General features: G+C 50.8%; 1 protein-coding gene across 1 annotated transcript in view; it reads right to left on the bottom strand.

Annotated features, from left to right (window-relative positions):
• Positions 1-72: 72 nt before the first annotated feature.
• LOC310966338 (filamin-C-like) overlaps positions 73-27,679 on the bottom strand; it is a gene marked incomplete at both ends in the record, with an annotated part of 49,771 nt that continues 22,164 nt past the window's right edge. The window contains 20 exon segments of the mRNA XM_083940916.1: positions 73-236; positions 1,097-1,249; positions 1,323-1,427; positions 1,430-1,525; positions 3,547-3,708; positions 3,987-4,160; positions 4,476-4,604; positions 4,797-4,937; positions 12,086-12,185; positions 15,174-15,421; positions 16,431-16,454; positions 16,547-16,736; positions 22,609-22,765; positions 22,847-22,970; positions 24,010-24,177; positions 24,276-24,436; positions 24,515-24,677; positions 25,808-25,981; positions 26,152-26,749; positions 26,819-27,081. Coding sequence (XP_083797042.1) covers positions 73-236; positions 1,097-1,249; positions 1,323-1,427; positions 1,430-1,525; positions 3,547-3,708; positions 3,987-4,160; positions 4,476-4,604; positions 4,797-4,937; positions 12,086-12,185; positions 15,174-15,421; positions 16,431-16,454; positions 16,547-16,736; positions 22,609-22,765; positions 22,847-22,970; positions 24,010-24,177; positions 24,276-24,436; positions 24,515-24,677; positions 25,808-25,981; positions 26,152-26,749; positions 26,819-27,081 — 3,494 coding nt within the window.

The following is a 27,679-nucleotide window of genomic DNA, read 5'->3' as shown; positions in this document are numbered from 1 at the left end:
GAGGTGCAGAGGAGGAGAGGAGGAGAGGAGGAGGAGGTGAAGGAGGAGGAGAGGAGGAGGAGGAGGAGGTGCAGAGGAGGAGGAGGAGGAGGAGAGGAGGAGGTGCCGCTCACCTGGTATCTTCAGGCTCAGGTCACAGGTGCTGCCCACGGTGGCGATGGGCGGAGCCTGACGCCTCCTGGTGATGCTCTGCTTCATCCGACCCTCGCCAAACACTTTCACGCTGAACGGACTTCCTGTTTTTAATAATGACAACAACAACAACAACATAAACAACAACAACATAAACAACAACAACAACAACAACATAAACAACAACAACATAAACAACAACAACATAAACAACAACACAACAACAACATAAACAACAACAACATAAACAACAACAACATAAACAACAACAACATAAACAACAATAACATAACAACAACAACAACAATAACAACAACAATAACAACAACAATAACAACAACAATAACAACAACAACAACAACAACATAAACAACAACAACATAAACAACAATAACATAAACAACAACAACAACAACAACATAAAAACAACAACATAAACAACAACAACAACATAAACAACAACAACATAAACAACAACAACAACATAAACAACAACAACAACATAAACAACAACAACAACATAAACAACAACAACATAAACAACAACAACATAAACAATAACAACAACAACAACATAAACAACAACAACAACATAAACAATAACAACATAAACAACAACAACAGCAACATCAACAACAACAGCATAAACAACAACAACATAAACAACAACAATACAACAACAACATAAACAACAACAACAACAACAACATAAACAATAACAACAACATAAACAACAACATAAACAACAACAACATAAACAACAACAACAACATAAACAACAACAACAACAACAACATAAACAACAACAACATAAACAATAACAACAACATAAACAACAACAATAACAACAACAACATAAACAACAACATAAACAACAACAACAACAACAATAACAACAACAACATAAACAACAACAACAACAACAACAACAACAACAACAGTGTCTCTGATGGGGAGCCAGGACCTGGGACGTGCTGGTCGGCAAACGTGATGTTGATGATGTAGCTTCCTGGTTCGGTCGGGCAGTACGAGACTCTGCAGGTCCCGTCCTCCACGTCCTCACAGGTGATGTCCACCTTACTGGGGCCCTCGATGGACAGACCCAGACCCCCGTACCCTGCAGCAGAGAGGGCGACCGTGAGAGACTCGTGACGGAACAACGTGGGCCCGTCCCAGTGCAGCCGCCGTACCTGCGCTCCGCGTGTCCACGATGAACTCCGACACCTCGAACGTGTGACCCTCCACCAGCCCCCGACCGCAGACCTGCACCTGCCTCGCGTCCCCGATCTCCGACGGACCACGACGATCTTAAAGGGGCTGTTGGTCACGTGCTTCCTGTTCTTCTGCACGCTCACCACGTGTTCCCCGACCTCCTTCGGTGTGAAGGAGATCCCTGTGGGCCAGAGCAGAGCGATGAACACATGAACCCTGTGGGCCAGAGCAGAGTGATGAACACATGAACCCTGTGGGCCAGAGCAGAGCCATGAACACATGATCCCTGTGGGCAGAGCAGAGCGATGAACACATGATCCCTGTGGGCCAGAGCAGAGCGATGAACACATGAACCCTGTGGGCCAGAGCAGAGCGATGAACACATGAACCCTGTGGGCCAGAGCAGAGCGATGAACACATGAACCCTGTGGGCCAGAGCAGAGCGATGAACACATGAACCCTGTGGGCCAGAGCAGAGCGATGAACACATGAACCTGTGGGCCAGAGCAGAGCGATGAACACATGAACCCTGTGGGCCAGAGCAGAGCGATGAACACATGATCCCTGTGGGCCAGAGCAGAGCGATGAACACATGAACCCTGTGGGCCAGAGCAGAGCGATGAACACATGATCCTGTGGGCCAGAGCAGAGCGATGAACACATGAACCCTGTGGGCCAGAGCAGAGCGATGAACACATGAACCCTGTGGGCCAGAGCAGAGCGATGAACACATGATCCCTGTGGGCCAGAGCAGAGCGATGAACACATGAACCCTGTGGGCCAGAGCAGAGCGATGAACACATGATCCCTGTGGGCCAGAGCAGAGCGATGAACACATGACCCTGTGGCCAGAGCAGAGCGATGAACACATGAACCCTGTGGGCCAGAGCAGAGCGATGAACACATGATCCCTGTGGGCCAGAGCAGAGCGATGAACACATGAACCCTGTGGGCCAGAGCAAATCCATCCCAACACCCTCAGCTCTGGAGCCTCTAACACCCTCAGGTCTGGAGCCTCTAACACCCTCAGGTCTGGAGCCTCTAACACCCTCAGGTCTGGAGCCTCTAACACCCTCAGGTCTGGAGCCTCTAACACCCTCAGGTCTGGAGCCTCTAACACCCTCAGGTCTGGAGCCTCTAACACCCTCAGGTCTGGAGCCTCTAACACCCTCAGGTCTGGAGCCTCTAACACCCTCAGGTCTGGAGCCTCTGACACCCTCAGGTCTGGAGCCTCTAACACCCTCAGGTCTGGAGCCTCTAACACCCTCAGGTCTGGAGCCTCTGACACCCTCAGGTCTGGAGCCTCTAACACCCTCAGGTCTGGAGCCTCTGACACCCTCAGGTCTGGAGCCTCTGACACCCTCAGGTCTGGAGCCTCTAACACCCTCAGGTCTGGAGCCTCTAACACCCTCAGGTCTGGAGCCTCTAACACCCTCAGGTCTGGAGCCTCTGACACCCTCAGGTCTGGAGCCTCTGACACCCTCAGGTCTGGAGCCTCTAACACCCTCAGGTCTGGAGCCTCTAACACCCTCGGGTCTGGAGCCTCTAACACCCTCAGGTCTGGAGCCTCTAACACCCTCAGGTCTGCAGCCTCTAACACCCTCAGGTCTGGAGCCTCTAACACCCTCAGGTCTGGAGCCTCTAACACCCTCAGGTCTGGAGCCTCTAGCACCCTCAGGTCTGGAGCCTCTAACACCCTCAGGTCTGGAGCCTCTGACACCCTCAGGTCTGGAGCCTCTAACACTCTCAGGTGTAGAGCCTCTAACACCCTCAGGTCTGGAGCCTCTAACACCCTCAGGTCTGGAGCCTCTAACACCCTCAGGTCTGGAGCCTCTGACACCCTCAGGTCTGGAGCCTCTGACACCCTCAGGTCTGGAGCCTCTGACACCCTCAGGTCTGGAGCCTCTAACACCCTCAGGTCTGGAGCCTCTGACACCCTCAGGTCTGGAGCCTCTAACATCCTCAGGTCTGGAGCCTCTAACACCCTCAGGTCTGGAGCCTCTAACACCCTCAGGTCTGGAGCCTCTAACACCCTCAGGTCTGGAGCCTCTAACACCCTCAGGTCTGGAGCCTCTAACACCCTCAGGTCTGGAGCCTCTAATCACAGCCTCTACTTGTGATGTATCCTGAGCTGCTGATGTGATTTTCCCGAGTGCGGATCAATAAAGTGACTTTAAGGTGCGTGTGCTGATCAGGACGCACCGATGTGGCGGTTGGGAAGTTTCTTCAGGACACACGGCTCCTCGGCTCCGGACGGCGCTCGGATGGTCGCCGTCAGACTGCTCAGGTCCGTCTCCGTGATCTTTAAGGACACGTCCGTGGACGTGCCGACGTTCAGCTGAGACGTCGTCATGGAGTCCTCACCTGGACATCAAACCAAGAAGTCAAGACTCAGCACACGTGTGTGTGTGTGTGTGTGTGTGTGTGTGTGTGTGTGTGTGTGTGTTAGTGTGTTAGTGTGTGTGTGTGTGTGTGTGTGTGTGTGTGTGTGTGTGTGTGTGTGTGTGTGTGTGTGTGTGTGTGTGTTAGTGTGTGTGTGTGTGTGTGTGTGTGTGTTAGTGTGTGTGTGTGTGTTAGTGTGTGTGTGTGTGTGTGTGTGTGTGTGTGTGTGTGTGTGTGTGTGCTCCTGTTAGGCGTCTCACCGGTGATCTTGGCAGTGAACGGGCTGCCGGGGATGTGTTTGTCATCAAACTTGACGATGACGTTGTAGTCCCCAGGAGCGGTGGGCAGGTAGGACACGGTGCAGGTCCCGTCCTTGTTGTCTTTGCAGCTGATCTCTGCTTTCGATGGACCTTCCACAGCCAGAGACAGACCCCCTGCACACACACGACAAAGGTAGTGATGTCACCTCCACATCAGTGCAACAACACGAGTGTGTTCTTCTGATTCCATCTGTGTGGGAGATTCCCCACAAAGGGACATTTCCTGTAAAGTTCTTCTTCCTGCAAATGTTTCAGAGTCTTGCACCGACTCAAAGTGCACGATCACTCCTCTGCTGCCGTGCGTTAAATGTGAAACATGTGCAGGAAGTGTTGGATCAAACCTCCTTCACTTCCTGTGATCGTCCGATCGAACTCCTCTGAACAGAACTGAGGTGAAACCAACAGTTGGAGCGTGAAATGAACCGATACCTTCTCCAGCGTCTTTAGTAACGATGGTGAAGGTGGCCGGTCTGTTCACGGGGCCGTGACTCAGACCAGGGCCGTACGCCGTCACGTGACCACTGTTAATGGCGTCCACGTAGAACTGGAGTGGACTTCCTGTAAAGAGAAAACACAGACGAATATAATGAGACAAAGTCCCGCGAAGGGTTTAGAGCAGTCCATCCTAAAGTCAAGCTGTTCGCCGATGATACTCTACTGTTTGTCTCCAAAGACCGACCCTGATGCAGTCGGTCCTCGCTGCTCCTGAAAGGGAAACACGATGGAGGAGAAACACGATGGAGGCGTTACCTGGGATGTGGCTCCCCTCATATTTGATGTCCATCTCGTGCAGGCCGCGTTCTGTCGGGCAGTAATTCACAGTGACCGTGCCGTCCTTGTTGTCAGTGATGTGAGGAGAGGCGGTTTGACCGGACGGCATTCGCACTTCACCTGGAGGACCAAACACAAACTCATGGAATTATCACGACAGCATCAAATGTCGATCAATTACCCCAGAAAATAGTCCCACAAAGTAAATATGAGCTCCTGATCCTTCTTTAGACGGGTGGAGAGGTGGACTGACCTCACTGATCCTTCTTTAGACGGGTGGAGAGGTGGACTGACCTCACTGATCCTTCTTTAGACGGGTGGAGAGGTGGACTGACCTCACTGATCCTTCTTTAGACGGGTGGAGAGGTGGACTGACCTCACTGATCCTTCTTTAGACGGGTGGAGAGGTGGACTGACCACACTGATCCTTCTTTAGACGGGTGGAGAGGTGGACTGACCTCACTGATCCTTCTTTAGACGGGTGGAGAGGTGGACTGACCTCACTGATCCTTTAGACGGGTGGAGAGGTGGACTGACCTCACTGATCCTTCTTTAGACGGGTGGAGAGGTGGACTGACCTCACTGATCCTTCTTTAGACGGGTGGAGAGGTGGACTGACCTCACTGATCCTTTAGACGGGTGGAGAGGTGGACTGACCTCACTGATCCTTCTTTAGACGGGTGGAGAGGTGGACTGACCACACTGATCCTTCTTTAGACGGGTGGAGAGGTGGACTGACCACACTGATCCTTTAGACGGGTGGAGAGGTGGACTGACCTCACTGATCCTTCTTTAGACGGGTGGAGAGGTGGACTGACCACACTGATCCTTCTTTAGACGGGTGGAGAGGTGGACTGACCTCACTGATCCTTCTTTAGACGGGTGGAGAGGTGGACTGACCTCACTGATCCTTCTTTAGACGGGTGGAGAGGTGGACTGACCTCACTGATCCTTCTTTAGACGGGTGGAGAGGTGGACTGACCTCACTGATCCTTCTTTAGACGGGTGGAGAGGTGGACTGACCACACTGATCCTTTAGACGGGTGGAGAGGTGGACTGACCTCACTGATCCTTCTTTAGACGGGTGGAGAGGTGGACTGACCTCACTGATCCTTCTTTAGACGGGTGGAGAGGTGGACTGACCACACTGATCCTTTAGACGGGTGGAGAGGTGGACTGACCACACTGATCCTTCTTTAGACGGGTGGAGAGGTGGACTGACCACACTGATCCTCCTTTAGACGGGTGAAGAGGTGGACTGACCACACTGATCCTTCTTTAGACGGGTGGAGAGGTGGACTGACCTCACTGATCCTTTAGACGGATGGAGAGGTGGACTGACCTCACTGATCCTTTAGACGGGTGGAGAGGTGGACTGACCTCACTGATCCTTCTTTAGACGGGTGGAGAGGTGGACTGACCTCACTGATCCTTCTTTAGACGGGTGGAGAGGTGGACTGACCTCACTGATCCTTCTTTAGACGGGTGGAGAGGTGGACTGACCTCACTGATCCTTTAGACGGGTGGAGAGGTGGACTGACCTCACTGATCCTTTAGACGGGTGGAGAGGTGGACTGACCTCACTGATCCTTCTTTAGACGGGTGGAGAGGTGGACTGACCTCACTGATCCTTCTTTAGACGGGTGGAGAGGTGGACTGACCTCACTGATCCTTCTTTAGACGGCTGGAGAGGTGGACTGACCTCACTGATCCTTCTTTAGACGGGTGGAGAGGTGGACTGACCTCACTGATCCTTCTTTAGACGGGTGGAGAGGTGGACTGACCTCTCTGATCCTTCTTTAGACGGGTGGAGAGGTGGACTGACCTCACTGATCCTTTAGACGGGTGGAGAGGTGGACTGACCACACTGATCCTTTAGACGGGTGGAGAGGTGGACTGACCTCACTGATCCTTTAGACGGGTGGAGAGGTGGAGTGACCTCACTGATCCTTCTTTAGACGGGTGGAGAGGTGGACTGACCTCACGAATCCTTCTTTAGACGGGTGGAGAGGTGGACTGACCACACTGATCCTTTAGACGGGTGGAGAGGTGGACTGACCTCACGAATCCTTCTTTAGACGGGTGGAGAGGTGGACTGACCTCACTGATCCTTCTTTAGACGGGTGGAGAGGTGGACTGACCACACTGATCCTTCTTTAGACGGGTGGAGAGGTGGACTGACCTCACTGATCCTTCTTTAGACGGGTGGAGAGGTGGACTGACCACACTGATCCTTCTTTAGACGGGTGGAGAGGTGGACTGACCACACTGATCCTTCTTTAGACGGGTGGAGAGGTGGACTGACCACACTGATCCTTTAGACGGGTGGAGAGGTGGACTGACCTCACGAATCCTTCTTTAGACGGGTGGAGAGGTGGACTGACCACACTGATCCTTCTTTAGACGGGTGGAGAGGTGGACTGACCTCACTGATCCTTCTTTAGACGGGTGGAGAGGTGGACTGACCTCACTGATCCTTCTTTAGACGGGTGGAGAGGTGGACTGACCACACTGATCCTTTAGACGGGTGGAGAGGTGGACTGACCTCACTGATCCTTCTTTAGACGGGTGGAGAGGTGGACTGACCTCACTGATCCTTTAGACGGGTGGAGAGGTGGACTGACCACACTGATCCTTCTTTAGACGGGTGGAGAGGTGGACTGACCTCACTGATCCTTCTTTAGACGGGTGGAGAGGTGGACTGACCTCACTGATCCTTCTTCAGACGGGTGGAGAGGTGGACTGACCTCACTGATCCTTCTTTAGACGGGTGGAGAGGTGGACTGACCTCACTGATCCTTTAGACGGGTGGAGAGGTGGACTGACCTCACTGATCCTTCTTTAGACGGGTGGAGAGGTGGACTGACCTCACTGATCCTTCTTTAGACGGGTGGAGAGGTGGACTGACCTCACTGATCCTTCTTTAGACGGGTGGAGAGGTGGACTGACCTCACTGATCCTTTAGACGGGTGGAGAGGTGGACTGACCTCACTGATCCTTCTTTAGACGGGTGGAGAGGTGGACTGACCTCACTGATCCTTCTTTAGACGGGTGGAGAGGTGGACTGACCTCACTGATCCTTCTTTAGACGGGTGGAGAGGTGGACTGACCTCACTGATCCTTTAGACGGGTGGAGAGGTGGACTGACCTCACTGATCCTTCTTTAGACGGGTGGAGAGGTGGACTGACCTCACTGATCCTTTAGACGGGTGGAGAGGTGGACTGACCACACTGATCCTTTAGACGGGTGGAGAGGTGGACTGACCACACTGATCCTTCTTTAGACGGGTGGAGAGGTGGACTGACCTCACTGATCCTTCTTTAGACGGGTGGAGAGGTGGACTGACCTCACTGATCCTTCTTTAGACGGGTGGAGAGGTGGACTGACCTCACTGATCCTTCTTTAGACGGGTGGAGAGGTGGACTGACCACACTGATCCTTCTTTAGACGGGTGGAGAGGTGGACTGACCTCACTGATCCTTCTTTAGACGGGTGGAGAGGTGGACTGACCTCACTGATCCTTCTTTAGACGGGTGGAGAGGTGGACTGACCTCACTGATCCTTTAGACGGGTGGAGAGGTGGACTGACCACACTGATCCTTTAGACGGGTGGAGAGGTGGACTGACCACACTGATCCTTTAGACGGGTGGAGAGGTGGACTGACCTCACTGATCCTTTAGACGGGTGGAGAGGTGGACTGACCTCACTGATCCTTTAGACGGGTGGAGAGGTGGACTGACCACACTGATCCTTTAGACGGGTGGAGAGGTGGACTGACCTCACTGACCCTTCTTTAGACGGGTGGAGAGGTGGACTGACCTCACTGATCCTTCTTTAGACGGGTGGAGAGGTGGACTGACCACACTGATCCTTCTTTAGACGGGTGGAGAGGTGGACTGACCTCACTGATCCTTTAGACGGGTGGAGAGGTGGACTGACCTCACTGATCCTTCTTTAGACGGGTGGAGAGGTGGACTGACCTCACTGATCCTTCTTTAGACGGGTGGAGAGGTGGACTGACCTCACTGATCCTTCTTTAGACGGGTGGAGAGGTGGACTGACCTCACTGATCCTTTAGACGGGTGGAGAGGTGGACTGACCTCACTGATCCTTCTTTAGACGGGTGGAGAGGTGGACTGACCTCACTGATCCTTCTTTAGACGGGTGGAGAGGTGGACTGACCTCACTGATCCTTCTTTAGACGGGTGGAGAGGTGGACTGACCTCACTGATCCTTCTTTAGACGGGTGGAGAGGTGGACTGACCTCACTGATCCTTCTTTAGACGGGTGGAGAGGTGGACTGACCTCACTGATCCTTCTTTAGACGGGTGGAGAGGTGGACTGACCTCACTGATCCTTCTTTAGACGGGTGGAGAGGTGGACTGACCACACTGATCCTTCTTTAGACGGGTGGAGAGGTGGACTGACCTCACTGATCCTTCTTTAGACGGGTGGAGAGGTGGACTGACCTCACTGATCCTTCTTTAGACGGGTGGAGAGGTGGACTGACCTCACTGATCCTTTAGACGGGTGGAGAGGTGGACTGACCTCACTGATCCTTCTTTAGACGGGTGGAGAGGTGGACTGACCTCACTGATCCTTCTTTAGACGGGTGGAGAGGTGGACTGACCTCACTGATCCTTCTTTAGACGGGTGGAGAGGTGGACTGACCTCACTGATCCTTCTTTAGACGGGTGGAGAGGTGGACTGACCTCACTGATCCTTCTTTAGACGGGTGGAGAGGTGGACTGACCTCACTGATCCTTTAGACGGGTGGAGAGGTGGACTGACCTCACTGATCCTTTAGACGGGTGGAGAGGTGGACTGACCACACTGATCCTTCTTTAGACGGGTGGAGAGGTGGACTGACCTCACTGATCCTTCTTTAGACGGGTGGAGAGGTGGACTGACCTCACTGATCCTTCTTTAGACGGGTGGAGAGGTGGACTGACCTCACTGATCCTTTAGACAGGTGGAGAGGTGGACTGACCTCACTGATCCTTCTTTAGACGGGTGGAGAGGTGGACTGACCTCACTGATCCTTCTTTAGACGGGTGGAGAGGTGGACTGACCTCACTGATCCTTTAGACGGGTGGAGAGGTGGACTGACCTCACTGATCCTTCTTTAGACGGGTGGAGAGGTGGACTGACCTCACTGATCCTTCTTTAGACGGGTGGAGAGGTGGACTGACCTCACTGATCCTTCTTTAGACGGGTGGAGAGGTGGACTGACCTCACTGATCCTTCTTTAGACGGGTGGAGAGGTGGACTGACTTCACTGATCCTTCTTTAGACGGGTGGAGAGGTGGACTGACCTCACTGATCCTTCTTTAGACGGGTGGAGAGGTGGACTGACCTCACTGATCCTTCTTTAGACGGGTGGAGAGGTGGACTGACCTCACTGATCCTTCTTTAGACGGGTGGAGAGGTGGACTGACCTCACTGATCCTTCTTTAGACGGGTGGAGAGGTGGACTGACCTCACTGATCCTTCTTTAGACGGGTGGAGAGGTGGACTGACCACACTGATCCTCCTTTAGACGGGTGGAGAGGTGGACTGACCTCACTGATCCTTCTTTAGACGGGTGGAGAGGTGGACTGACCACACTGATCCTTCTTTAGACGGGTGGAGAGGTGGACTGACCTCACTGATCCTTCTTTAGACGGGTGGAGAGGTGGACTGACCACACTGATCCTTTAGACGGGTGGAGAGGTGGACTGACCTCACTGATCCTTCTTTAGACGGGTGGAGAGGTGGACTGACCTCACTGATCCTTCTTTAGACGGGTGGAGAGGTGGACTGACCTCACTGATCCTTTAGACGGGTGGAGAGGTGGACTGACCTCACTGATCCTTCTTTAGACGGGTGGAGAGGTGGACTGACCTCACTGATCCTTCTTTAGACGGGTGGAGAGGTGGACTGACCTCACTGATCCTTCTTTAGACGGGTGGAGAGGTGGACTGACCTCACTGATCCTTCTTTAGACGGGTGGAGAGGTGGACTGACCTCACTGATCCTTCTTTAGACGGGTGGAGAGGTGGACTGACCTCACTGATCCTTCTTTAGACGGGTGGAGAGGTGGACTGACCTCACTGATCCTTCTTTAGACGGGTGGAGAGGTGGACTGACCTCACTGATCCTTCTTTAGACGGGTGGAGAGGTGGACTGACCTCACTGATCCTTCTTTAGACGGGTGGAGAGGTGGACTGACCTCACTGATCCTTCTTTAGACGGGTGGAGAGGTGGACTGACCTCACTGATCCTTCTTTAGACGGGTGGAGAGGTGGACTGACCACACTGATCCTTCTTTAGACGGGTGGAGAGGTGGACTGACCTCACTGATCCTTCTTTAGACGGGTGGAGAGGAGGACTGACCTCACTGATCCTTCTTTAGACGGGTGGAGACGTGGACTGACCTCACTGATCCAAACTTCATTAGTGAAAATAAATCAGTCTCTTCTCTAAACTGAAGACACTGATCTGTGATCAGCTGTAAACACACACACCTGTGATCAGCTGTAAACACACACACACCTGTGATCAGCTGTAAACACACACACCTGTGATCAGCTGTTAACACACACACCTGTAAACACACACACACACCTGTGATCACCTGTACACACACACACCTGTGATCAGCTGTAAACACACACACCTGTGATCACCTGTAAACACACACACCTGTGATCAGCTGTAAACACACACACCTGTGATCAGCTGTAAACACACACACCTGTGATCAGCTGTAAACACACACACCTGTGATCACCTGTAAATACACGCACCTGTGATCAGCTGTAAACACACACACCTGTGATCAGCTGTAAACACACACACCTGTGATCAGCTGTAAACACACACACCTGTGATCAGCTGTAAACACACACACACACACACACCTGTGATCAGCTGTAAACACACACACCTGTAAACACACACACCTGTGATCAGCTGTAAACACACACACCTGTGATCAGCTGTAAACACACACACCTGTGATCAGCTGTAAACACACACACCTGTAAACACACACACCTGTGATCAGCTGTAAACACACACACCTGTGATCATCTGTAAACACACACACCTGTGATCACCTGTAAACACACACACCTGTGATCAGCTGTAAACACACACACCTGTGATCAGCTGTAAACACACACACACCTGTAAACACACACCTGTGATCACCTGTAAACACACACCTGTGATCAGCTGTAAACACACACACACACACCTGTGATCAGCTGTACACACACACACCTGTGATCTGTCCTTGCTGCACAGTGAAGGGAATCACCAGACTGAAGGGGCGAAGCACCGGCTCCGTCCCGTCCTCAGGGCTGACGGGGTCATCGGTGGCCTGAACCAGAGCATGAGAGGAGTTAGTGTCACCGTACTGGGATTAACTCTGGATTAACTCTGGGATTAACTCTGGATTAACTCTGGATTAACTCTGGATTAACTCTGGATTAACTCTGGGATTAACTCTGGATTAACTCTGGATTAACTCTGGGATTAACTCTGGATTAACTCTGGATTAACTCTGGATTAACTCTGGATTAACTCTGGATTAACTCTGGGATTAACTCTGGATTATCTCTGGATTAACTCTGGGATTAACTCCGGGATTAACTCGGGATTAACTCGGGATTAACTCTGGGATTAACTCCGGGATTAACTCGGGATTAACTCTGGGATTAACTCTGGGATTAACTCTGGAATAACTCTGGAATAACTCTGGGATTAACTCTGGGATTAACTCTGGGATTAACTCGGGATTAACTCTGGGATTAACTCCGGGATTAACTCGGGATTAACTCTGGGATTAACTCTGGGATTGACTCTGGGATTAACTCTGGAATAACTCTGGAATAACTCTGGGATTAACTCTGGGATTAACTCTGGATTAACTCTGGGATTAACTCTGGGATTAACTCTGGATTAACTCTGGGATTAACTCTGGATTAACTCTGGGATTAACTCTGGGATTAACTCTGGGATTAACTCTGGGATTAATTCTGGGATTAACTCTGGATCAACTCTGGGATTAATTCTGGGATTGACTCTGGATCAACTCTGGGATTAACTCTGGATTAACTCTAGGATAAACTCTGGGATTAACTCTGGGATTAACTCTGGGATTAACTCTAGGATAAACTCTGGGATTGACTCTGGGACATCTTTGGGATTAACTCTGGGATTAACTCTGGGATTAACTCTGGGGTTAACTCTGGGACATCTTTGGGATTAACTCTGGGATTAACTCTGGATTAACTCTGGGATTAACTCTGGGATTAACTCTGGGATTAACTCTGGATTAACTCTGGGATCAACTCTGGGATTAACTCTGGATTAACTCTGGGATTAACTATGGATTAACTCTGGGATTAACTCTGGATCAACTCTAGGATTAACTCTGGGATAAACTCTGGGATTAACTCTGGGATTAACTCTGGGACATCTCTGGGATTAACTCTGGGATTAACTCTGGGATAAACTCTGGATTAACTCTGGGATAAACTCTGGGATTACCTCTGGGATAAACTCTGGATTAACTCTGGATTAACTCTGGGATTAACTCTGGGATTACCTCTGGGATTAACTCTGGGATAAACTCTGGGATTAACTCTGGGATTAACTCTGGGATTAACTCTGGATTAACTCTGGGACATCTCTGGATTAACTCTGGGATTAACTCTGGGATTAACTCTAGGATTATCTCTGGGATTAACTCTGGGATTAACTCTGGGATTAACTCTGGATTAACTCTGGATTAACTCTGGGAGTAACTCTGGGAGTAACTCTGGGATTTACTCTGGATTAACTCTGGATTAACTCTGGGAGTAACTCTGGGATTTACTCTGGATTAACTCTGGGATTTACTCTGGATTAACTCTGGATTAACTCTGGGATTAACTCTGGAATAACTCTGGGATTTACTCTGGATTAACTCTGGGATTAACTCTGGGATTAACTCTGGGATAAACTCTGGGATTAACTCTGGATTAACTCTGGGATAAACTCTGGATTATCTCTGGGATAAACTCTGGGAGTAACTCTGGGATAAACTCTGGGAGTAACTCTGGGATTAACTCTGGGATAAACTCTGGATTAACTCTGGGATTAACTCTGGATTAACTCTGGGGTAAACTCTGGGATTAACTCTGGATTAACTCTGGATTAACTCTGGATTAACTCTGGGATTAACTCTGGGATTAACTCTGGATTAACTCTGGATTAACTCTGGGATTAACTCTGGATTAACTCTGGGAATAACTCTGGATTAACTCTGGGATTAGTTAAACTCCACTTCTGCTAAAGATGGAAGTCTGGGACACGAACACGTGTTTAATAAATATTATTATAAATGTTATATTTCACATAAACAAATAAACGAGTATAAAAGAAGTTACACAGATACAATAAAGCTCTTTTTTACTTAATTATAATAAATTATATAAAATAATTATAATAAACATTAATTTCCTTTAAATGCTCAAGAAGAAGAAACGATGCAGCAGAATCGATCATGCAGAGGGAACATGCGGCACCACGCGGAGACTCATCTGTCAATGTGAGGTAGGGACGGGGACTGAACCAGGACGGGCATGGACGAGGTAGAGATACGAGGTAGAGGTAGAGATACGAGGTAGAGGTAGAGATACGAGGTAGAGGTAGAGATACGAGGTAGAGATAGAGATAGAGATAGAGGTAGAGATAGAGATGGAGATAGAGGTAGAGATAGAGATAGAGGTAGAGATGGAGGTAGAGATAGAGGTAGAGATAGAGTTAGAGATAGAGATAGAGATAGAGTTAGAAATAGAGATAGAGATGGAGTTAGAGATAGAGTTAGAGATAGAGTTAGAGATAGAGTTAGAGATAGAGTTAGAGATAGAGATAGAGGTAGAGTTAGAGATAGAGATAGAGGTAGAGATAGAGATAGAGGTAGAGATAGAGTTAGCGTTAGAGATAGAGATAGAGATGGAGGTAGAGATGGAGGTAGAGTTAGAGGTAGAGTTAGGTTTAGAGATGGAGGTAGAGATAGAGATGGAGGTAGAGATAGAGGTAGAGTTAGGTTTAGAGTTAGGGTTAGAGATGGAGGTAGAGATAGAGATGGAGGTAGAGATGGAGGTAGAGTTAGAGATAGGGTTAGGGTTAGAGGTAGGGTTAGAGATGGAGGTAGAGATAGAGTTAGGTTTAGAGTTAGGGTTAGAGGTAGGGTTAGAGATGGAGGTAGAGATAGAGATGGTCCTGGATCTGGACCAGGTCCAGACTGGATTGAAGAAGACCCCCTGAGGTGTAAAAAGCTCAGTGTCACGGCTCACAGAGCGGCGGCGCCGGTTCTCACCACCACGTGGAACGGGCTGTCCGGGATGTTCTCCCCTCCGAAGCGGATGGTGATGACGTACTTCCCGGGCTCCGGAGCCGTGTAGTAAATATCAAACGTCCCGTCGGCGTTCTCCACCACGTCCACGTCCAGCTCCGCCCCGTCAGGAGTCGACACCTTACAGGTCACCTTTCCTTTCCCAGCAGCCTTTGCGTCCACGGTGATGACGGTCTCCTCTCCGATCTGGATGGTCGGGCCGATACCTGATCCTGACGACAGGGACGACCGTTAGACGACAGGGACGACCGTTAAACGACAGGGACGACCGTTAGACGACAGGGACGGCCGTTAGACGACAGGGACGACCGTTAGACGACAGAGACGACCGTTAGACGTCAGGGACGACCGTTAGATGACAGAGACGACCGTTAGACGTCAGGGACGACCGTTAGACGACAGGGACGACCGTTAGACGACCGTTAGACGACAGGGACGACCGTTAGACGACAGGGACGACCGTTAAACGACCGTTAGACGACAGGGACGACCGTTAGACGTCAGGGACGACCGTTAGACAACAGGGACGACCGTTAGACGACAGGGACGACCGTTAGACGTCAGGGACGACCGTTAGACGACAGAGACGACCGTTAGACGACAGGGACGACCGTTAGACGTCAGGGACGACCGTTAGACGACAGGGAGGACCGTTAGACGACAGGGACGGCCGTTAGACGACAGGGACGACCGTTAGACGACAGGGACGACCGTTAAACGACAGGGACGACCGTTAGACGACAGGGAGGACCGTTAGACGGCAGGGAGGACCGTTAGACGACAGGGACGGCCGTTAGACGACAGGGACGACCGTTAGACGACAGAGACGACCGTTAGACGACAGGGAGGACCGTTAGACGACAGGGACGACCGTTAGACGACAGGGAGGACCGTTAGACGACAGGGAGGACCGTTAGACGACAGGGACGACCGTTAGATGACAGGGACGACCGTTAGACGACAGGGACGACCGTTAGAGGACAGGGACGTCCGTTAGACGACAGGGACGACCGTTAGACGACAGGGACGACCGTTAGACGACAGGGAGGACCGTTAGACGACAGGGACGACCGTTAGACGACAGGGACGACCGTTAGACGACAGGGAGGACCGTTAGACGACCGTTAGACGACCGTTAGACGACAGGGACGACCGTTAGACGACAGGGACGACCGTTCCATGAAATGAAATACAACAAAATAAATAAACAAAGTCACTCACCCGGCCCGTGTCCTCCGATGGACACTGAGGGGAAACAACAGACAGTCAGTGATGCTTTGACAGAATCATGGGAAGAAATCTGATTGGCTGCCAGAGGCGAGGGGGCGGAGTCTGACCTGTGACCAGACACTTGCTGGCGTCTCCGGTGGGCAGCGCGTGGATGCGGTACGGTGAGTACGGGATCTCGTCTCCTCCGTATTTGATGGTGATGGTGTAACGTCCGCTCATGTCGGGGACGTAGGACACCGTGTACGTCCCGTCCCTGTTGTCCCGGATGTTCGCCTTCTTGGGTTTTCCCGCGGGATCCTGGAGACACACGGACACGCGGACACACGGACACGCAGACACGCAGACACGCAGACACGCGGACACACGGACACACGGACACGCAGACACACGAACACGCAGACACACGGACACGCAGACACACGGACACGCGGACACGCAGACACACGAACACGCAGACACACGGACACGCAGACACACGGACACGCAGACACACGGACAGGCGTCAGAGGCGTCACAGACGTCAGAGGCGTGTTCGTGTAAATATGTTATACATTTAACTGCAAAACCTCTGCTGTGACGTGGAGACGTGCACCAATGTAGCGGCGTTAGCACCAATGTAGCGGCGTTAGCACCAATGTAGCGGCGTTAGCACCAATGTAGCGGCAATAGCACCAATGTAGCGGCGTTAGCACCAATGTAGCAGCATTAGCACCAATATATTAGCCTTAGCACCAATGAAGCGGCAATAGCACCAATGTAGCAGCATTAGCACCAATGTAGCAGCATTAGCACCAATGAAGCGGCGTTAGCACCAATGTAGCGGCGTTAACTCCGCTCAGATTTCCTCTCTGGCCTCAAAGTTCAAATCAGTTGAACTGTGGTTTAATGCTAACGGTTTCTACAATGCTAACGCTGATTTAACTAACTGTGCTTTAATGCTAACGGTTGCTACAATGCTAACGGTGATTTAGCCGTTTACTGGGCCTCTGCGCCCGACCTCACGGCGAGCCCTTTAGTGGCTCTGTGTCTGCGTGTGACCGTGGTTTGAACGTAGTTCCGTGTGAAACCAAACCATCGTTGAGTTAAAGGTAAAGAGTCGATCCTGCAGACGCCACAAACACTACGGACTGAACGTAGCATGAGACCGTCACCAACATACGAGCAAACCGACCAATCAGATCACTGCAGCGTGTGACGCACGATGGAGGCAGGCAGGTGTGTGTGTGTGTGTGTGTGTGTGTGTGTGTGTGTGTGTGTGTGTGTGTGTGTGTGTGTGTGTGTGTGGAGGCAAAGCTCAGAAAGGAAACTAAGGAGATTCTGCGTCTGACGGTTGAGACCAGTGGTCTTCACATGTTTGAACGTGTTCAACATCACAGAGGATCAAACTCACCTGTGTGTTATTATTATATTACCATTATTAATCTGTGTGTTATCTGGTTATTATTATATTTATTATCATTATTAATTATTATTAATCAGCTCAGGACACAAAGGGATGGAGGTCAGTTCACATGAGACCACGAGGGGAAAGAGGGACGGGACGAAGATTCATATTTTACACAATCATTTAACTTATTATTATTATTATTATTATTATTATTATTATTATTATTATTATTATTAACACTAAAGTGAGCTGTGATCTGCTCCAGCGTTGTGTTTGCGTGTAAAGGTAAAAACACTAAAGCTCTGATCTGCTCCGGCGTTGTGTTTGCGTGTAAAGGTAAAAACACTAAAGTGAGCTCTGATCTGCTCCAGCGTTGTGTTTGCGTGTAAAGGTAAAAACACTAAAGCTCTGATCTGCTCCAGCGTTGTGTTTGCGTGTAAAGGTAAAAACACTAAAGCTCTGATCTGCTCCAGCGTTGTGTTTGCGTGTAAAGGTAAAAACACTAAAGTGAGCTCTGATCTGCTCCAGCGTTGTGTTTGCGTGTAAAGGTAAAAACACTAAAGTGAGCTCTGATCTGCTCCAGCGTTGTGTTTGCGTGTAAAGGTAGAAACACTAAAGTGAGCTCTGATCTGCTCCAGCGTTGTGTTTGCGTGTAAAGGTAAAAACACTAAAGTGAGCTCTGACCTGCTCCAGCGTTGTGTTTGCGTGTAAAGGTAGAAACACTAAAGTGAGCTCTGATCTGCTCCAGCGTTGTGTTTGCGTGTAAAGGTAAAAACACTAAAGTGAGCTCTGATCTGCTCCAGCGTTGTGTTTGCGTGTAAAGGTAAAAACACTAAAGTGAGCTCTGATCTGCTCCAGCGTTGTGTTTGCGTGTAAAGGTAAAAACACTAAAGTGAGCTCTGATCTGCTCCAGCGTTGTGTTTGCGTGTAAAGGTAGAAACACTAAAGTGAGCTCTGATCTGCTCCAGCGTTGTGTTTGCGTGTAAAGGTAAAAACACTAAAGTGAGCTCTGATCTGCTCCAGCGTTGTGTTTGCGTGTAAAGGTAAAAACACTAAAGCTCTGATCTGCTCCAGCGTTGTGTTTGCGTGTAAAGGTAAAAACACTAAAGTGAGCTCTGGTCTGCTCCAGCGTTGTGTTTGCGTGTAAAGGTAAAAACACTAAAGTGAGCTCTGATCTGCTCCAGCGTTGTGTTTGCGTGTAAAGGTAGAAACACTAAAGTGAGCTCTGATCTGCTCCAGCGTTGTGTTTGCGTGTAAAGGTAAAAACACTAAAGTGAGCTCTGATCTGCTCCAGCGTTGTGTTTGCGTGTAAAGGTAGAAACACTAAAGTGAGCTCTGATCTGCTCCAGCGTTGTGTTTGCGTGTAAAGGTAAAAACACTAAAGTGAGCTCTGATCTGCTCCAGCGTTGTGTTTGCGTGTAAAGGTAAAAACACTAAAGTGAGCTCTGATCTGCTCCGGCGTTGTGTTTGCGTGTAAAGGTAAAAACACTAAAGTGAGCTCTGATCTGCTCCGGCGTTGTGTTTGCGTGTAAAGGTAAAAACACTAAAGTGAGCTCTGATCTGCTCCGGCGTTGTGTTTGCGTGTAAAGGTAAAAACACTAAAGTGAGCTCTGATCTGCTCCGGCGTTGTGTTTGCGTGTAAAGGTAGAAACACTAAAGTGAGCTCTGATCTGCTCCAGCGTTGTGTTTGCGTGTAAAGGTAAAAACACTAAAGTGAGCTCTGATCTGCTCCAGCGTTGTGTTTGCGTGTAAAGGTAAAAACACTAAAGTGACTCTGATCTGCTCCAGCGTTGTGTTTGCGTGTAAAGGTAGAAACACTAAAGTGAGCTCTGATCTGCTCCAGCGTTGTGTTTGCGTGTAAAGGTAGAAACACTAAAGTGAGCTCTGACCTGCTCCAGCGTTGTGTTTGCGTGTAAAGGTAAAAACACTAAAGTGAGCTCTGACCTGCTCCAGCGTTGTGTTTGCGTGTAAAGGTAAAAACACTAAAGTGAGCTCTGATCTGCTCCAGCGTTGTGTTTGCGTGTAAAGGTAAAAACACTAAAGTGAGCTCTGATCTGCTCCAGCGTTGTGTTTGTGTGTAAAGGTAGAAACACTAAAGTGAGCTCTGACCTGCTCCAGCGTTGTGTTTGCGTGTAAAGGTAGAAACACTAAAGTGAGCTCTGATCTGCTCCAGCGTTGTGTTTGCGTGTAAAGGTAAAAACACTAAAGTGAGCTCTGATCTGCTCCAGCGTTGTGTTTGCGTGTAAAGGTAAAAACACTAAAGCTCTGATCTGCTCCAGCGTTGTGTTTGCGTGTAAAGGTAAAAACACTAAAGCTCTGATCTGCTCCAGCGTTGTGTTTGCGTGTAAAGGTAGAAACACTAAAGTGAGCTCTGATCTGCTCCAGCGTTGTGTTTGCGTGTAAAGGTAAAAACACTAAAGTGAGCTCTGATCTGCTCCAGCGTTGTGTTTGCGTGTAAAGGTAAAAACACTAAAGTGAGCTCTGATCTGCTCCAGCGTTGTGTTTGCGTGTAAAGGTAAAAACACTAAAGTGAGCTCTGATCTGCTCCAGCGTTGTGTTTGCGTGTAAAGGTAAAAACACTAAAGTGAGCTCTGATCTGCTCCAGTGTTGTGTTTGCGTGTAAAGGTAAAAACACTAAAGTGAGCTCTGATCTGCTCCGGCGTTGTGTTTGCGTGTAAAGGTAGAAACACTAAAGTGAGCTCTGATCTGCTCCAGCGTTGTGTTTGCGTGTAAAGGTAGAAACACTAAACCTCTGATCTGCTCCAGCGTTGTGTTTGCGTGTAAAGGTAAAAACACTAAAGTGAGCTCTGATCTGCTCCAGCGTTGTGTTTGCGTGTAAAGGTAAAAACACTAAAGCTCTGATCTGCTCCAGCGTTGTGTTTGCGTGTAAAGGTAGAAACACTAAAGTGAGCTCTGATCTGCTCCAGCGTTGTGTTTGCGTGTAAAGGTAAAAACACTAAAGTGAGCTCTGATCTGCTCCAGCGTTGTGTTTGCGTGTAAAGGTAAAAACACTAAAGTGAGCTCTGATCTGCTCCAGCGTTGTGTTTGCGTGTAAAGGTAAAAACACTAAAGTGAGCTCTGATCTGCTCCAGCGTTGTGTTTGCGTGTAAAGGTAAAAACACTAAAGCTCTGATCTGCTCCAGCGTTGTGTTTGCGTGTAAAGGTAAAAACACTAAAGCTCTGATCTGCTCCAGCGTTGTGTTTGCGTGTAAAGGTAGAAACACTAAAGTGAGCTCTGATCTGCTCCAGCGTTGTGTTTGCGTGTAAAGGTAAAAACACTAAAGTGAGCTCTGATCTGCTCCAGTGTTGTGTTTGCGTGTAAAGGTAAAAACACTAAAGTGAGCTCTGATCTGCTCCGGCGTTGTGTTTGCGTGTAAAGGTAGAAACACTAAAGTGAGCTCTGATCTGCTCCAGCGTTGTGTTTGCGTGTAAAGGTAAAAACACTAAAGCTCTGATCTGCTCCAGCGTTGTGTTTGCGTGTAAAGGTAGAAACACTAAAGTGAGCTCTGATCTGCTCCAGCGTTGTGTTTGCGTGTAAAGGTAAAAACACTAAAGTGAGCTCTGATCTGCTCCAGCGTTGTGTTTGCGTGTAAAGGTAAAAACACTAAAGCTCTGATCTGCTCCAGCGTTGTGTTTGCGTGTAAAGGTAAAAACACTAAAGTGAGCTCTGATCTGCTCCAGCGTTGTGTTTGCGTGTAAAGGTAAAAACACTAAAGCTCTGATCTGCTCCAGCGTTGTGTTTGCGTGTAAAGGTAAAAACACTAAAGCGAGCTCTGATCTGCTCCAGCGTTGTGTTTGCGTGTAAAGGTAAAAACACTAAAGTGAGCTCTGATCTGCTCCAGCGTTGTGTTTGCGTGTAAAGGTAAAAACACTAAAGTGAGCTCTGATCTGCTCCAGCGTTGTGTTTGCGTGTAAAGGTAAAAACACTAAAGTGAGCTCTGATCTGCTCCAGCGTCGTGTTTAAACATTAGTTTATAGTTTATCTAAACTAAATGTTTCCTGTTTGAAGTGAAGGAGTAGAGGAGGAGGAGGGGGGGGGGGGGGGGGTGAGAGGAGACGTGAGACGAGGTGACGGAGGACACAGCGCGGGCCTTACACTGCCTCTCTTATGAATACTGAAGGGGATGGTTCTCTTTACTATATGTGTCTCCCACACCCTCCTGCCCCAGTCCTCCACAGACCATGAGGCCTGGCGCCTGCACCCGTCCGGACCCTGCAGCAGCAGCACCGAGCCCCCGGCAGGTAACAGGACATCACAGGAGAGTTTGAACCGGGGGTTAAAAGACAAAAGAGTTCAGACAAGAGTCCAGGTGGAAGATACATCAGTTACACATTCAGTCCTGAGTGGACCTGACTGCACGCTGCCTCCCTGTCCCGTCACTGCGGTGCACTCCCAGAGCTTCATCTGCGCTCAGGGGGAGTCAAAATGATCCCCAGCAGAGTTAAACCTTCAAAGGCTTGTGATCAGACTTGAACAAAGCAGGAACTGGTTTCAGTGAACAGACTCCTGTGAGACCACGTGTCCCTGTTAAGGGAACGCCAACACCAGGATGAAGTGGTGAACATGGACGTCACTGACGGCTGATGGAGGGACTTCCTGAGCTGCCATCGGTCGTATTTAGGGTCCAGGTTCCAGATGTGTCTGCATGTGTCTGATCAGCCGACACTCTGCTCCGACAGAACAGCAGGAATCACCGGGGCCTCTACGGCTCGTAAACGTTTGAAGACAGACACACATTTACATGCTCTTTGTGATGTTTCAGTCAGGAACCCGGGACTCACTAATATCTGGACCGTGAGCAGACCCTCTCCCGCGTCTCTGGCGTCGATGGTGAACTCCACGGGCAGACTGGCTGGAACTCCGGACGCGTTCAGACCTGGACCGCTGGCTCGGACTTTACTGGCGTCGTGAGCCGGTAACGTTTTGATCTTAAAAGGACTGAGAGGAGACAGTTTGGGGGGTCAGACCTAAACCAGTAAGACTGTGGCGTCCTCATAGATGGATGTGTTGGTGACCCACCTGCGAGGGACCTCCTGGTCCGCGTACTTCACACACACCGTGTACGGGCCGTCGTCGGCAGGAGTGTAGCTGACTGTGTGAGTACCAGCACCGTTGTCGGTGATGCTGATTGGCTCGGCCACACCTGAGGAGCAAGTTTCAAGGTTTTGTTCACACATGGCGTGACACACATTCGGGTTAAGGGCCTACTCCCGTTTCTCAAACACCAGGGAAACAGCGTCCCCCGGGTCAGACTGAGACCTCATCCCCCGGTCAACAGACCCAGAACTCCTTCAGTCCCTGATTCTTCCTCATGGAGAAGAAACCAGGAAGCAACGGCGCCCAAAACAAGGTGACAACAACAACAACAACAACAAACCCAGGGAGGACGTCACCATGGCAACCAGCATCAGTACCAATAAGAAGTTTCTGTCCAAAAGTGTGTGTGTGTGTGTGTGTGTGTGTGTGTGTGTCTGTGTGAGAGTGTGTGTGTCTGTGTGTGTGTGTGTGTGTGTGTGTGTGTGTGTGTGTCTGTGTGAGAGTGTGTGTGTCTGTGTGTGTGTGTGTGTGTGTGTGTCTGTGTGAGAGTGTGTGTGTCTGTGTGTGTGTGTGTGTATGTGTGTGTGTGTGTGTGTGTGTGTGTGTGTGTCTGTGTGTGTGTGTGTGTGTGTGTGAGTGTGTGTGCGCTCCACTCAACCGTCTGGATTTGCTCCGTAGGAAAGTGATTTCAAAATGGTCAGACCAATCAGGGCCGCCGGCGGGGTTTTATAGATGTGGCGTAGCGGAGAAAGGGTCGTGACGTCATAGACGTCTGCTGTTTCATCCGCGTGGTCAAATGTTTATTCTTTCACTGACGCCAGATCGGCTCTGAAGGCTTTTGTTGGTGGAAAGGGTTAGGGTCACTCTCATCAGAGCCACGGACTGGCTTCCATGTGAGCGGTTGAAGTTGCACGCCAATAAAGATGACGGACATCTGTTTATCCAATCATATGCAAGATTTTTGATCAGGCCCCGCCTCCTGAAATCTCTTTGCTGTGGAGCGATCGCAGACGGACGAGTGAAGCGAGGAGGAACCAACTTCATCTGGAGCGAGTCGGGTGATCAGTGATCGGATTATTCCCTTAACCGCGGAAACGTTCAGGTCACTGACGTGGTTGGAAACCAGCTGACAGAGGCGGTCTTACCTGTGGGCCCGTACAGCTGGACCTCCAGGGGCGCCACTCCAGCCTTACTGCTGTCGACAGTGAAGGTCTGAGGGACGTGTGCTCGGACTCCACTTCCCAGGCCGGGACCTGAACACTTCACTTTACTGGGATCCACCAGCTCTCGCACTGGAACCCGGAACGGGGAGCCTGCAACACACACAGAGGTGAGCAGTGATACCGAATCTATCAAGTCCAACCCCGACCTCAGTCCTGGATCTGAATAAGAAAGGGTTCCGATCATGCACCTGGGATGGGAAGGCCTCCGAAGGTGATGTTGACGTCGTACTCTCCAGGAGTGAAGGGGATGTACTCGACACTGCAGCTGCCATCTTTGTTGTCCTTACACGACATCTTTGCCTCAGATGGGCCCTCGATGGCCAGGCCCAGACCCCCGGTGCCGGCACCTCTGATGGAGAGACAGAAGATCACAGGACAATGAGATTCTGGAGTCAAATGAAAAGTTCTGTAAGTGTGGATAAATCACCTGGTCTCAACGGTGAAGCGGTTGGGTTTGTTCACCAGTCCTTCCTCCAGGCCCGGACCGTAGGCTCGGACTCGACTGGGATCACATCCCTCATTCACCGACACCCTGAACGGACTCTTAGGAACTGCAACCTCATCAAACAGCACTTGGATCATGTGCAAACCTGCAGACAGGAGGACCCAGTTATATATGTAAGATTAAGGACGTTCACAGGTCAAACTGTTCCTTAATGTAACAGCGGAGGCAGAGTCATGTGTTAGGAGGGTACGTGCTCCTGAGACGATCGGGTGCCTGAGACGATCAGGTGCCTGAGACGATCGGGTGCCTGAGACGATCGGGTGCCTGAGACGATCAGTTGCCGGAAACGATCGGGTGCCTGAGACGATCGGGTACCTGAGACGATCAGTTGCCGGAAACGATCAGGTACCTGAGGCGATCAGGTACTTGAGACGATCGGGTACCTGAGACGATCGAGTACCTGAGGCGATCAGGTACCTGAGGCGATCAGGTGCCTGAGACGATCAGGTGCCTGATCGCCTCAGGTACCTGAGTTCAGCTCAACACACACACCAGACTGAAATGATTGAGAACAAAAACATGCGGAGCTTAGGCAGCTGTTGTCAAGAGGATACAGAAACCCACAAAGAAGATTGGAGCGGGCGCGTGCGGAGTGTTGTGGTGGCGTGCCTACAGGGTTGTGGTCGCGTGGAGCAAGTCTCCCAGCGCACCGAGACTTGAAGCGGCGAGACTTGAAGCGCTGAGACAATAGCGCTGAGACGATAGCGCTGAGACGATCGCACTGAGACGATAGCACTGAGACGATAGCGCTGAGACGATAGCGCTGAGACGATAGCGCTGAGACGATAGCACTGAGATGGATACGAGGAAAGACAGCGGTCATGAATCAGGTTCTCACACAGGCTTCTGCTCAGAGCCAGGGGTCGCCAACTGAACAGCCCTGCTTCAGAGGCCGCTACAGTCGCTGCTACACTCTTCTTCTTCTTATTGTTATTTACAGAGTTTGATGGGAGGGAAGCATCTCACTGCCTGTTGCTTCATATGTCTGATCACTTTCATTTGTCACTTTGACACAAAAACATGGAGAACTGTTGAGAAACATGATGAATCATTCTTGTAGTTTTATGGTTGAAGCCTCAAACGCGTCGCTCGCTCTGTTACTGAGTTAAAGGGAAAAGCAGCAGCTTTATGGAAACACCAGTCATGTGTTGTTTTGGGGAAACATCCGTAAAACAGCAGCAGAGCCTCCGGAGTCAAAGGAACACGGCGTCTCACCGTCCTCGTACGGCGTGTACTCCACTCTGTAGGTCCCGTCGCCTTTGTCCGTGATGTAGGCGTCCGTGTTGGCGCCCGATGGATTGGAGATGCACGCTTTGATGTGGCCGCCGCTGCTCTGGAGGAGAGCGCAGGCGTCCACCATGAAGTGTGTGGTCACTTCTCTGAGGACGCCTTCAGACAAAGAGAAGAAGAAACAAACTCTGAGTTTAACGAGCTCAGGACTTTTCCTCCTCTGTGTGTTTGTGTCGTTTAAAACTTAAACATCCAAAACAAACTCAATCTGATCACGGGTTTGAATACTGACAGATGTGAAGATCTCAACCACCTGGGACCCCCCTCACCTCTGGGCTCCACTCCCGGTCCGTGGACCTTCACCCCGCTGGTGTCGACGGCCGGGTCCACCTGGAGTCGGGCGGGGAACTTGGACACCATGTGTCCTCCGTACTTGATGGTGACGGTGTACATGCCGTGGAGCTGTGGGGTGTAGGTGATGGAGTAGGTCCCGTCGCTGTTGTTCTCCACCTGAACTTCGGCTTTGGCTCCGGAGTCGGAGATGATCTCGATGGTGAGCTCGGCCTCTCCGGCTTTAGTGCAGTCCACCGTGAAGGACCCGTCCTCGTTGACTTTCCCTCGCTCCAGTCCGGGCCCGCTGGCTGTCACCTTGCTGGGGTCGAACACCGACTGGACTACGGCCTTGAAGGGGGACCCGGGGATGTGCTGGTCTGCAAACAGGATGTTGATGGCGTACTCGCCCGGCTCGGTGGGCAGGTAGGACACGGAGCAGGATCCGTCACCGTTGTCCTGGCATTCGATCTTGGCCTCACAAGGCCCCTCTACCGTCAGGCCCAGACCGCCGGTACCGGCTCCCTTTGTGTCGATGGCAAAGGGGGCCGGTTTACCCACAACACCACCCTGAAGACCTGGACCGTAGGCTCGAACCTGGAAGATAAATAAGGGATGAGACACAGGGACAAAGCTTCAAAGCGTTCAGGAACACGTCTTCCTCACCTTAGAGGGGTCGGGCGGCATGATGCCCTCCACGGTGAATGGACTTCCTGGAGCAGGGTTTCCGTCGTAGCCGATGTCGACTCTGTACTGTCCTTCCTCAGGAGGGATGTACTTCACCGTGTGCACCTCGCCGGCCGTGCCCGACTCCAGCTTGAAGGGGATGGGTCGACGTGATGGCGAGGTGATCTTGACGTCCAGGTCGCCCTGACCCCCAGCGTCACGAGTGCTGATGGTGAACTCCTCGTCCTTTCCAACATCCACCTCTGTTTCACAAACAGGATGAGTCAGTGTTTGTGTCACAATCAGGGTTTTATTTTTCCTTTGTCATAAAAAACATTTAAAGGGCCACTGGAGAAGGTCTCAGTCAAGGGCTCCTGTTGTAGACGGACTGGTCCTGAAACTGTGGACCAGGACCAGGACCAGGACCAGGAGCAGGACAGGACCAGGACCAGGACAGGACCAGGACCAGGACCAGGACCAGGACCAGGACAGGACCAGGACCAGGACCAGGACCAGGACCAGGACCAGGACCAGGACCAGGAGCAGGACAGGACCAGGACAGGACCAGGACAGGACCAGGACCAGGACCAGGACCAGGACCAGGACAGGACCAGGACCAGGACAGGACCAGGACCAGGACAGGACCAGGACCAGGACAGGACCAGGACAGGACCAGGACCAGGACCAGGACCAGGACCAGGACAGGACCAGGACCAGGACCAGGACCAGGACCAGGACCAGGACCAGGAGCAGGACAGGACCAGGACAGGACCAGGACCAGGACCAGGACCAGGACCAGGACAGGACCAGGACAGGACCAGGACCAGGACCAGGACAGGACCAGGACCAGGACCAGGACCA

Source organism: Echiichthys vipera (genome assembly GCF_963691815.1).
Source record: "Echiichthys vipera genome assembly, contig: SCAFFOLD_97, whole genome shotgun sequence".
In the NCBI taxonomy this organism is placed as follows: domain Eukaryota; kingdom Metazoa; phylum Chordata; class Actinopteri; order Perciformes; family Trachinidae; genus Echiichthys; species Echiichthys vipera.
The sequence above is the reverse complement of the archived record's forward strand: the minus strand, read 5'-3'. Positions and strand labels throughout refer to the sequence as shown.